The 13,594-nt window shown below is 42.8% G+C and overlaps 1 protein-coding gene across 1 annotated transcript; it reads right to left on the bottom strand.

The window, feature by feature from the left end:
* Nucleotides 1–4,498: 4,498 nt before the first annotated feature.
* Nucleotides 4,499–9,325, bottom strand: btg4 (B-cell translocation gene 4; the record flags this gene model as incomplete). Its single annotated transcript, XM_083761297.1, has 5 exons — nt 9,033–9,325; nt 7,831–7,968; nt 6,719–7,058; nt 6,079–6,269; nt 4,499–4,577 (listed from the first exon to the last, which is right to left on the bottom strand). Exons 1-5 carry the CDS (start codon nt 9,203–9,205, stop codon nt 4,499–4,501), a joined length of 921 nt encoding a protein of 306 aa, XP_083617423.1. The 5' UTR covers nt 9,206–9,325.
* Nucleotides 9,326–13,594: the final 4,269 nt, after the last annotated feature.

The raw sequence follows: 13,594 nt of genomic DNA, 5'->3' as shown, positions 1-13,594 counted from the left end.
CATTTAGCTGGGGACCACCTGGAACCTCCTCAGGGACCACTGGTTGAAAACCACTGTGCTATATTATCTAATTTGCCCCAGAACAGAGAGACACATCTCCAAACATTCCTGATGCAAATTTATAATTCTATATCCAACAGCAGTGTGAGGATAAAACAATAGGACCTATTTGACTGGGTAATGCAGTCTGCACTTTGCAAGCGTCAGAAGATCAGGTCTCACACTTGCAAATTATGTCTCCTGAAAGGTGAATAAATAGGTGTTGTTTTAGCATTTAAAGCCAACCATTGTTGGTTCACTATAAGTAAAAGTATCAATACTGCAATGTAGAACTACTCGGTTGCAAGTAAAAATACGGAATATCAAAATGTAAGTTTGTAGTAAAAGTACAAAGGTATTGGCATAATAATGTACTTAGGCCTATAAGCGTCGCAGTCCCGCCCCTTAAATGACAATGACAGGCCCAGGAAATAATTCCCCATCTATTTTCCCCATAGACATTTCAAAAAGTATTTAAAGACCTTTTAAGCCTTGTTACAAAGCCAACTCGAGTTGTGACAAATCATGACAACAAACTTTAATAATAATTACAAAAAAGGAAAAAGAAGTGTAACCCGCTGTTTTTTTCTTCTTTGTCATTATTTGTTTCGGCCCAATAAATTGTGTAAATTGTGTCCCAATTCAAATAGGATTTTCTTTTCCGGGGTCATCTCAGCCTGAAAAGGTTGAAAACCACTAGCTTTTCAGGCGAATACCCACCAGCACCTCCCCCGATGGAACTCAGCGCCCCCCCCCCCCCCCCCCCCCCCCCTATCCCACCCACCAAAACCCAAACCTCTGTGTTTTCACCTCAGACCATGGTGAAGAAGAGCAGCCATTGTATGTCTTTATTATGATGTCATGATGAATTGAAAACACAGGAACACAATGGAAACAGGCCCTCAGGGATGTTTGTGTTGTCCTTTATACTATAGTACTGTATGTATTATACCTCTGTGCCTTTTGCAAATTGTTATAATAAAGAATTATAAATATAAATCCAGCTTTCACAGAGAGGCTATATGTGCTGTATAGCCTATGTCACTGTATATTGTATCTCAGTGTTTCTCAAGGGCAAAACAACCTTCAAGATTCAAGATTGCTTTATTTGTCATTTTTTACAACTGTACCAGAAGAAAAAACGAGATTGCGATGTGCTGAGTGCACGGGCCGCAGCAACATGGGTCGCGCCGCCACAAACTTCTCTTTACATCATAGAAAAAAAGAAAACGAGGAAAGAGGGAGGGAGAGAAAATAAGAATGCGACCGCCTCCTTCAGAAGCAAGAGAGAACCCAAGAACATTGCAGGGTCCTTGAGGGTGAACCCATGGGGCCCTGCAGCTAAATGGAACCAAATGGACCCTTACAGGTCTGTAACTCTGAGAGTGCAGGTACAAATGGAACCAAATGCACCCTTACAGGGCTGTAACTCTTGAGTGCAGGTACAAATGGAACCAAATGCACCCTTACAGGTCTGTAACTCTGAGAGTGTACAAATGGAACCAAATGGACCCTTACAGGTCTGTAACTCTGAGAGTGCAGGTACAAATGGAACCAAATGGACCCTTACGGGTCTGTAACTCTGAGAGTGCAGGTACAAATGGAACCAAATGGATCCTTACGGGTCTGTAACTCTGAGAGTGCAGGTACAAATGGAACCAAATGGACCCTTACAGGTCTGTAACCTGAGAGTGCAGGTACAAATGGAACCAAATGGACCCTTACGGGTCTGTAACTCTGAGAGTGCAGGTACAAATGGAACCAAATGGATCCTTACGGGTCTGTAACTCTGAGAGTGCAGGTACAAATGGAACCAAATGGACCCTTACAGGTCTGTAACTCTGAGAGTGCAGGTACAAATGGAACCAAATGGACCCTTACAGGTCTGTAACTCTGAGAGTGCAGGTACAAATGGAACCAAATGGACCCTTTCAGGTCTGTAACTCTGAGAGTGCAGGTACAAATGGAACCAAATGGACCCTTACAGGTCTGTAACTCTGAGAGAGCAGGTGTATACGGAACCTGAGATTTACAAAAATATTTAGATAAATTATTTTAAGCCTATATAGAATCAAGCCATCCAAGTCCCTGGTGAATCATGACCATTGATTGATGAACACCAATTGATTCTGAGAGAAAATAATATTTAATTAAATTATATAGCCTACTACATTTAATAGAAACCTGTTGCGTTTTATCTCTTCACAGAATGAAAGGTCATGATTCACTAGGTCTAGCTATAGGATCCTGCAGCATGGCTTCATTCTAGGCTTAAAATTATAGATTTCTTTTTGTAAATCTGAGAAAAATGAATGGCTGATTTTGTTTGTGGAAGCCGAAAGCCACACCCACTGCTATGATGAGTCTATGACCTATATGGGGAGGTACTAGTACTATGTCATGCTGTATAGCACATAGTTTCCCAAACCACCCCAAACACTGGGTCGGCGACCCATTTGTGGGTCACTACCACATTTGTAAAGGGGTCCAGTTGTTTCCTATATGCTTCGTTTTTAACCGTTATTTCAAGACATTTTTTAAACAAACATTCCCGTAAAAAGCTAACATTTTCATGAATTTCAGAAAAATCTAATACATTCCATAGCCTACATTAGAAAACATGTTTAATACGTTTGGGTCCCGGGCAAACATCAAATTTCTCTTTTGGGTTTTGAGCAAAAAAAGTTTGGGAACCACTCATCTTAAATTGTATTTTCTTTAGAGGTGCAGAAGGCACCCGCTTTACGGCATGGCGTCTTTCCAGCGCTCATGTTCGTTGGGCAAGGCTCTACAGCGGAAACTAAAGCCTAGTCAACCCTCAGTCTCCAGAGTCTTTTAACTGCAGTACTGCCTCTGGCAAGTGAAATTATCTCCCCTGTGGGATCAATAATAGAGGTCTAATAATGAGGAGCATACCTAACACAGAGCCCTGGGGGACACCATCAGTAAACTCTATGGTCTCTTGGGCCAGGCGGTTTAATCGCACAACGTTCAAATGCTTCCGTTGTACAGTATGCGCAAAGTAACAAAAAGGTATCGCCTACTCCCCGCTTCCGTTCGTCTTTGCATTGTATTGTCAATTTGTCCTAAACTCTCAAGCCAAATTAAATTCCAATACGCATATAGTATACGCAATACTCTGCCACTTGCTCACATAGTGGCGTTACAGTGAAATTGGTGACCTGCTGAAATATACAATTGTGTAGACATCACGTCAGTGTCCGAACGTTCATTCATTGCAGTTTATTAGCAAGAGTTCAACCAAGCTGTAATTAGGCGACGCATATCAAAAGACCTCCATGTATGCGTTGCATTTCAGCATGTAAAATTCCCTGTAACACCATGCTGGAGTGAGCGAGATTTGGGGTATTGGAATTTGGCTTAAATCAAAATATTCCAAGCATAAAAACATCCATTTTACAATTAAGTCTTCACACAAAATAGTGTTAAATGAAATGACAAGTTCTTGACATTTCTTCTTTTTGTTTAGTCAAGGCATAGAAGGTCAGCCTGGCTTTGTGACCAAAGCTGTTAAACTAAAACCATTTAAATGTTCCATGAATTGAAAATGAAGGACCCTGATGTAAACATTGGTGCTCATCATGGTTTTATCCTCATAGCAGTTTTTGTATTGACCTGTACTATGTGTTTGAACTGTACCCATTCTACAAACAAAAACCAACCGTTAGACAAAGCTGTTAAAACTCAAAACCACAAGACAAAACGCATGAGTCGTTTTCAAGATGAGTGAGTTACTTTATTAACATCAATCACACATTCATTCAATGTTAGTTTAAAGTTTTAAAAGAGAGGCTTTGTTTAAAAATGCATACAAACTTACTAATATCCACGTTAAAAAAATTAATCGTGCTTTAAACAAATCATTTCAACATGTAAATCAAACATAACTTAAAATAGATAAACGTTTATGGACCCCTAATGTTTGTCATATTTTAATCATTTTTTTTAATCAAGGGTGGACTTTTATACCAAAAAAAAACACATTACATAAATACCCACTATATTATTATTATTACTGCATTATATAAATATCCTGAAAGCGAAGTTACTTAGTTTTTTTTTCTTCTTTTGTCGTCAAGGAATCGTCATACATGGCGTTTCAGTATTTTGCTAATCTTCTATAAGGCGTCGCCTGAACAATGAAAGTTTCGTGACAAAAGTGGCAAACCATTGGCACTGAAAATCATACCCCTGGCTGCTGTTGCATGTGGCAAAATAGCAGATCTACAAGCTTGCGGAAGTGGCGCGTTGCAAGCTTGTAGATCTGCCATTTTTCTTTTACGATGAGCACCGGCACGCTCTATACCAAGTATAAATCAGTCACGATAAATGGGCGTTGGAAGAAATAATAAAAAGAAAATCACCCATTTCCGTTTTCCAAAAAACACCAGGGAAAAAAGAAACCCTTTTCTTTCCCCTCTCCTCCTCCGCCTCCTCCTCAGGAGCGGTTCTTGCTGACCCAGTGGTACTTGTCAACGCGCGGCCCGGAGAAGATGAAGCTGGGGCGGACATACGGCCTGTAGGAGGGGTGGGAAAATATAACGTCACCATACATGGGCAACTGGCGGCCCCGGGGGCCACACGCTGCTCCCCACCATCCCTTAACCCATTCTGACCTGAGATCAGATTCATACGAGGTTTCCGCCGGACATTTTTCAAAAAATCACACGCGTGTGAACTGAGTGGTGCAATTCCCCCCCCCCCCCCCCCCTCCCTCTCTCTCTCTCTCTCTCTCTCTCTCTCTCTCATTAGAGACACAGCACCTACCCTCTCTCTGTTTCTGGCGCCCCCTACTGGTATAAATAAGTCACATACTCGTGCTCATAGTTACAGGTACACACACACACAGGTACACGGACATTGCAAGCTGGATGTAGGAGTGGTTGCACCACTCAAAAATAGCAGACCTACAAGCTCGTATCGCGCCACTCGGTGGCGCGATATGAGCTTGTAGATCTGCTATTTTTAAATAGCTAAAGCATAACATGATGCCGACACCAAAATGGGTGCCCGGTCAGAATGAGGTCGTCAGGTTAATATCAGAATACTGATACTGTATACTGCATTATTGATTTCAGCCGTTACAATTCCAAACATGCTTTAATTACTTCAGTCTATAGTAGCTTAATTAGTATTAAAAGGTTAGTTTACTTCCTTTTAGACATCCAATGTATTTGTACTTGGTTCATAAAGTTAAGTTAAGTTAAAGTTGTATTCCAATTCAAAGAAATCTTCAGGATTTCAATTCAAATATAGCAAAAAATAGCTGATCTACAAGCTTAAAAAGCTGTTGCACTGCGACACACTTTGAGCGTATAGAGCGGCTATTTTTTACAGTAATATGCAATGTGGCCCTCTGGAGTGAGTGTGGAAACAGTACAACCACCTACAAGATAACAGAAACTAAGAGAGTAACAGAACATTTAGACCAAAATATTACTGTCGTTTCTACAGCATAAAGCATAAATTATAAGGTATAGAAGTGCAAATCATAGAATGTCCATTCACTGCATAACGATATCTCTGAATATCGTATCGCGATACGCTATTTATCACCATATGGCCAGTGTTGTTTTTGGAAGCAAATTTCTATTTTAGTTTTGAATAGTTTCCATTTTGTTACATTTGTCACCTGGAATGTTTGCGTTAGTCTAGTTTTAGTCGACTAAATCTGATTTTAGTAGACTAAATCTACAGTTGATTCAGTCGACTAAAATGTATTTTGCCTAAATGCTGTCGTAATGACAGATTTTACACATGGTGAAAATAGCCGATCTACAAGCTAGTAGATCAGCTATTTTCAGCAAGCAACCAAGTGTAAAATGACTTCTACTGGATCTCTTGTCCACTAGTCCCTTCCTAACATTTTAGTCTAATTTTTTTATGCGTTGACAAAATCGTCAATATATTTAGTCTTAGTTAATTTAGTTTCCATTTAGTTTCCCAGTGAAAAAAAGGTAGTCGACGAACAGTAGTTAGTGGATGAAATCAACACTGCATATGGCCCAGCCCTCCTACCTGTAGGAGGCGCCGTGGTGGTGGGAGCCACCGTGGCCTCCGGAGAAGGCTGGGGGAGGAGGAGGGGGGTGAGACGGGAAGCCCTCCCCCCCGCCGGCCGCCGCCCCCGCCCCCCCGGGGGGGAACACCTTCCTCTTGGGGTACGAGGAGGCCACCCAGGACTGAGGGGCTCCGGACGAGAACTCTGGGATCTGAGAGGAAAGGGGAGGAGAAAATGGAGAAGGCAGTTTTTTAACTAAAGTGCAGATGGAATTCACCTCGCAGTCGCAGTCAGAACGACAAGTGGCCCAGGAAATGATTCTCCATTCATTTTCTCCATAGGCATTTCTTAAAGTATTTATTTAAAGACGGTTACGCCGCGGACAAAGCCAACTCGGATCGTGACAAATCATGACAATGAACACAATGTTTTGGGCCGATCAAATTATTTATAAGAACAGCAAAACAAATAGTGTTGTCGCCTGCCTTTATTTTCTTCTAATTATTTGATCGATCGGCCCAAAATATTGTGTTCGTCGTCATGATGCATATATTTCTGGGGGTCCTCGACATGAAAATGTTTGCGAACAGAGGTTTTTCAGAAAACTGTCAGGATTTAGAAGACATTTGTATAATGGTCCTCAGCTCTAAATGGGGTTACCTTGTAGACACTGTTGGGGTTGCTGACGGTGGGGATGGTCTGGGCCTGGGGCCGTGCGGGCATGGAGGAGCGTGGAGGAGACAGGCTGCCCCCGCTGCCCCCACTGGAGCTGCTGCCCGCGCTGCTGACCAGACTGGTGTCCCTGCTGCTGCTGCTCCCGCCGTCCTCCTCGTCCGAGGACGACCCCCCCGACGGGACCTCGGCGAAGGCGCGGTCCACGGCGCTCTGGATGCGGCGGGAGAACTCTGCGTACGCCCGGCGGCGGTTATTGCTGCCACCGTCACCGCCGCTGCCGTTTTCCACCAGGGACACGCAGAACGGGACGGTGCGCTCGCCGTACCTTCACAGACAGGACAGTGGAGGGCAGTTATTTTCTCCTGCTATAGATCTGCTATTTTGCCACATGCAACAGCAGCCAGGGGTATGATTTTCAGTGTTACTAGTTTGTTCAGGCGACGCCTTATAGAAGATTAGCAAAATACTGAAACGTCATGTAAGACGATTCCTTGACGACAAAAGAAGAAAACTAAGGGGCAAAAAGGAAAAACAGAAGAAAAAAAAGATTCTGGAGGGCCGGGCCTAAAAGGCTGAACTAAATTCTGAGTAATACACTTTATTTCTATAATATTATTATATATAATTAGGCAATGAAAAATTTAAGTTTTTTTGAAAATTTCCATTTATTCAATAACATTTTCCAAAACAATGGCAACAGGTTGTCAAATGCACACGCAATTCACAGCAGGAAAGTTGCGTGTACGTGTGAATAAGCATGCTTCAAAATAAAAGCAATGCGGTTTTAGTCCACGTATGAGGACATGTAAAGTAGGCCTATACATTTTATTTTCTAATTTCCAAGTAACCTTTCACGGGCCGGTCAGAGTCAGCCAAAGGGCCGCATTTGGCCCCCGGGCCGTATAATTCCCATGGTTTGGTGTCGGGAGTACTAGAGACATGATGACTTGATAGTTTAACATGTCTTAATACAATCAGACAGGACTTCTGTTTGCATGAATGGGCCGTCAATGGGAACCTAGTTTCCTCCTTGCTGGCAAGACGGACATGGTGTGCATAAGGTCAATAGGGTTAGGTGTGTGTGTGTGTGTGTGTACCTGCACGACACCTCTCCCGGGTCCACCCAAAGGGTGAGCTCTCCGGGCAGGCCCAGGTCTTCGTATCGCACCATACTTCTGATGCAGGCCAGCTCCAACACTGGGTCTCTGTGGTGGAGTCTGTTCATACGCAGACACCTGGAACACACCGAATAAAGACATGTTCACACGATGGACGCCTACAACACAGTGGGCTTGATTCACTGAAGCCATTTGCACTCCCTTTGGGTAAAGGAATTGACCAAACCTTTGGGTAAAGGAATTGACCAAACCTCCGATGTTAGCAGTCTGGAATAAGGCATTCTAATGACAAGCTTTGGTCCCATTGTGTAATTCTGCATCCTCCGAGCAGACTTGAGAAAGAGCAGCCCGCCGCAAAATTCAGGGGGAAAAAAAACTGAATCAAGAGTACCAACCTGTGAAGTTTGGACAATTCCTTTACACCCAAAATATGAGTGTAACAGTATAGTGAATTATAGTATAGTATAGTGAAAGAAAACAAAAACACTGGGTCTCTGTAGCCGCACATTGAAACTCTAGAATTTTTTTAAATAATGGGATCTAGAGTTGCAATACCCTCCAATGACTCGACCGTTAATCTGCTCGTATTAAACATTAAACTTGTCCAACATTGCAGCCGAGGGCAAGCTTGAATTATCCTCTTTCAATCTGCCAAGCGTTTGTTTCATAAAAGTCCACTGTAGAGATGTTATGAGCTACTTTGTCAAGAAAGTCTCTGCAGGGGATTATTCTTTTTAAATTGGAGTTTGGAAGCACTCACTTAATGCGGCCCGGATGTTAATATCAGAATACTGATTGATTTCAGCTGTTACAATTCCAAACCTGCTTTAATTACTTCATGACTAGTATTAAATGACTAGTATTCAAATGTTATGGTCTTTTTGTGTCCAATGTAGTTATGTTAACAGTTAATAAAGTTAACAGAACTATAACTAAATGCATTTGAAATTCAATAAAGGTTACTTTTCAGGATTCCTAAAAATTGTTTTCAATATAAAAAAAAAAGATCGGCTATTTTTGCTACGACAGTAATATGCACTAGCTGTGGCCCTCTGGAGTGAGTGTGGAAATATATAGGCCTTCGCCATCGACAAAGTTGCCCACCCCTGACTTATATGGTAAGATATTATGGACCATAACGCGCTTAAAAAACAGGTTTACACACACAAACACACACACACCTGTAGGCCTGTCCTCTGCTGGGGGCCTCGGGGTCCCAGTGGTTCTTGTATTTCTCAAACAGAACGGAGGTGAGCGTGGCGGCCAGCCGGTCGCGGCCCTCGTTGTCCAGACTGCCGTACCGCTTGGCCAGCCGAGTCACGAAGAACACGGCGGCTGCAATTTCTTCCTTCATGGCCTCGACCGACAGACGACCACACAACGCCTCGCGCTAAAGCTAATAAAACGCACTCAAACACTACAATAGCCACGCCTTAAAGTCCTAAAAGTTTGAGAGTCACCCGATATTATTATAATTATTTTTAAAAACACACCCTAAACAGCTTTAAAAACAAACGGCGCTAAACATTAAACAGGACACTATAGAGCAAACAAATTTGCTCCTGGATCTGAAGTTAATTCACCGGCGAGTGACTCTCCTCAACGTCGACGATTCCAGGCCAACACAAAAAGGTGCAGCAACGATTTAAACAAAAAATGCTTAATAAAACCTCATGGATAATTGGCTTCTGGGTGAATGTGTGAAGCTTTTAGCTGGAGGAGTGCTGAGTGAGTGAGTGTTCTGAAAATGATGTGCTGGGGTGGTGGTGACGCCCTAAAGCTGCCAGGTGTCAGGTGTGAGGTGATTGGGTGCCACACACCTGAGTCTGATTGATCTAATTAGGCTCTGTGAGTGACTCTGGAGGAGGGGGGAGGGGTTCATTTGGTTCCATAAAGGGCAAGAGCAGTACTTGGGTCGTATGATGAAAAATAAGAACATTATAAATGGTGTGTAAAAAAAGAGAACTTTAAGTAGTGAGATAGCCATAATCTACAAGCTCACAACTGTCTTTGCCAGACAACATTTGTGTTACTATGTTTCAAAAATGTTCAAAAATCTTCATATTGTTTAAAAATGTAGTTTGACTATTAAAAAACCCATTATAAATAACATAACAGAGAGAGAGAGAGAGAGAGAGAGAGAGAGAGAGAGAGAGAGAGAGGGGGGGGGGGGCGAGAGGGGGGGGGTATTGAGTATCAATGAGCGCATCAGCAGTTCTGCGCATGCGTCGTCCGTGGATGGGGCGGTGCTTGGCTTTTGTTTTGCCGGAACTAATAACTATCATGGCGGCCGAGTGAGAGAGAGAGAGAGAGAGAGAGAGAGACACACACACACACAGAGAGAGAGAGAGAGAGAGAGAGAGAGAGAGACACACACACATACACACACACACACACACACACACACACAGAGAGAGAGAGAGAGAGAGAGAGAGCGACGGAGAGACACAGAGAGAGAGAGAGGGAGACACACACACACACACACACACACACACACACACACACACACACACACACACACACACACACACACACACACAGAGAGAGACTAGAGAGAGAGAGACTAAGAGCATCAACGAGAAGGAACGACGGTGCATTTATAGATCTAAAAGACAACCAAACAATCAAATACCGCAACAAATGGCATGGTTTGTGTGGAGGTCTTGCAGCTCTTGTAGTCTGCTTGGAGAGAGAGACCAGCAGGTCTGGACAGAAAGCTTATAGATCTGTTCTACTGAGTCAGTGTCTAGACTGTTGTTGTGGTGTGGACAGAGAGCTTATAGATCTGTTCTACTGAGTCAGTGTCTATAGGCTGTTGTTGTGGTGTGGACAGAGAGCTTGTAGATCTGTTCTACTGAGTCAGTGTCTATAGGCTGTTGTTGTGGTGTGGACAGAGAGCTTGTAGATCTGTTCTGTTCGGCAAGCGACACCTGATTCCAAGTGATTCATTTTACATCAGATTTACACACAGCAATTAAGGTGAGTGTGTTTTATTATTATTATTATTATTATTACTCTCTCGTTGCTTGTTGATGTTGTAGAAAGACACTGCTGCTTATATTATAATAATAATAATACCTAGATAACTGTTGCTATTTCTGCACACATACCTGCACTATGCTATACAGCAGTGGTCCCCAAACCTTTTCATGTCAAGGACCCCTAAACCGACATGTATTAGCTTGCCCCACGGACCCCCATTTGAAGAGATGCCAGGGACCCCCCCCCCCCCCCATAATAAGAGAAGATCTTTATTACGGCTCTAGAGTGATTCTCAACCATTTTAAATTTCAAGAACCCCCATTTGGACATGCCTTGGACCCCCATTTAATGTAACCCTGAGAGTGTACAAATGGAACCAAATGGACCTGTTTGGCGTTAGGGTGCATTTGGTTCCATTTGTACACTCTCAGAGTTACAGACCCATAAGGGTCCATTTGTACACTGACACTCTCAGAGTTACAGACCCATAAGGGTCCATTTGTACACTCTCAGAGTTACAGACTCATAAGGGTCCATTTGTACACTCTCAGAGTTACAGACCCATAAGGGTCCATTTGTACACTCTCAGAGTTACAGACCCATAAGGGTCCATTTGTACACACTCAGAGTTACAGACCCATAAGGGTCCATTTGTACACTCTCAGAGTTACAGACTCATAAGGGTCCATTTGTACACACTCAGAGTTACAGACTCATAAGGGTCCATTTGGTTCCAAACTATCATTTAGCAAGGGGACCCCCTGGAACTCCCTCAAGGACCCCTGGCCGGGGTCCCCGGACATTTGGTTCCATTTTGTACACTCTCAGAGTTACATTTTATTCATTTTACAATATAAATTGGGGGTCCCAGATATAGAAATGCCATTAAACTAAACTGGGGGTTCCTTGAAATTAAGCAGGTTGAGCATCACTGCTAGAGCCGTAGGCCGACATTACAAATCTTCTCTTATGGGGGGTCCCTGGCATATCTTTTCAAATGGGGGTCTGCGGGCTAATTAGTGTCAATTTGGGGGTCCTTGACATGAAAATATCATTTGTCCCTCTGTCAACCACACTCCTAAACAGTGTCCTTGCAGAGGGCAGACAGGGTAGGGGTCAAAGGTTATGAGGTGATGTTCTTCTTTGGTTTCTTTACACTAGGTATGTTGGTGTGTGTGTTTTTTTTAAATGTTGTACGGGTCACTGTGTGCCTTTTGTTGTATTGTATTGTCTTGTCTTGTCTTGTATTGTATTGTCTTGTCTTGTCTTGTCTTGTATTGTATTGTATTGTATTGTATTGTATCTGTATGCTACAGAGCGGGTCCTTGGGGTCCCAAGACAAATGTCTTCCTTGGGAGACAAAAAAAAGAAACCTTGAACCTTGAAAAAGTTTGGGAACCACTGGCATAGGTGACAGAATCTAGATCTCTATCCTTTTTTCGATTAACCCATTTTGACACTGAGATCAGTTTCTATAAATGTCTTCTACATCCTGACAGTTTTCTGAAAAAGCTGTGTTTCTATGTCGATTTTTCAAAAATAGCAGACCTACAAGCTCGTAGCTCATCTAGCTCATCTCTAAAGTTTAGATGGTTCTGTTTTGACTTCTCCTCTGCATGCTGTAGTATTTAGAGGGTTCTGTTATGACTTCTCCTCTGCATGTTGTAGTGTTTAGATGGTTCTGTTATGACTTCTCCTCTGCATGCTGTAGTATTTAGAGGGTTCTGTTATGACTTCTCCTCTGCATAGTAGTGTTTAGATGGTTCTGTTATGACTTCTTCTCTGCATGCTGTAGTGTTTAGATGGTTCTGTTATGACTGCATGCTGTAGTGTTTAGATGGTTCTGTTATGACTTCTCCTCTGCATGCTGTAGTATTTAGATGGTTCTGTTATGACTTCTCCTTAGCCCCTTTCGGGACCCTACGTAAAACTTTTTTGATATTTTGTTTAGTTTTACGTTGGGTCCCTGCTCGCTAGTGTATTTTCGTATGGAAATTCCTAAATGCGGATGTGGAGATTCTCTCTAAAATAGGACCCGCGGCATGTGACGCCATTATTTTCCTTGAGTTATTCTGAATTCGGTAACTTTAAGTAGCTATACATCCCGGTGCGAATATCTCCTGTGGCGCGGAAGCCGTTAAGTATTTTTAATCTTTGTTTGACCGATTTGGTCGCTTTATTTCTTCTTGTTTGTTTACCGTTTATTGTACCGCCTCCCGGTGTGCGGTTGGCTTGTGAGGCTACGTCCCTGCCTCTGATCTGCTGTGTCATAGCTATAGCGCCACTAGCTAGCCAGATAGGCGGTACAATGAGGTGTCAATAAACAAGAAGAATCCAAGCTTCCAAATCGGGCAAACATATATTAAAAATACTTAACGGCTTCCGCGCCACAGGAGATATTCGCACCGGGATGTATAGCTACTTAAAGTTACCGAATTCAGAATAACTCAAGGAAAATAATGGCGTCACATGCCGCGGGGAGGCGTTTTAACATGTAAACATGAGCCAGTAAATGTTTTAATCAGGTGGCATGGACGACGTGGAACAGGACCCAATGCACTGGGTCGAACAAATGTCAGAAACTTCAGTAGCATTTGGGTTCTGCTTGGAGGGCTAACTTCTCCTCTGCATGTTGTAGTGTTTAGATGGTTCTGTTATGACTTCTCCTCTGCATGTTGTAGTGTTTAGAGGGTTCTGTTATGACTTCTCCTCTGCATGCTGTAGTGTTTAGATGGTTCTGTTATGACTTCTCCTCTGCATG

This window comes from Protomyctophum parallelum, assembly GCF_964188405.1.
Source record: "Protomyctophum parallelum genome assembly, chromosome: 1".
NCBI lineage: Eukaryota > Metazoa > Chordata > Actinopteri > Myctophiformes > Myctophidae > Protomyctophum > Protomyctophum parallelum.
This window is presented reverse-complemented; position numbering and strand designations above follow the sequence as displayed.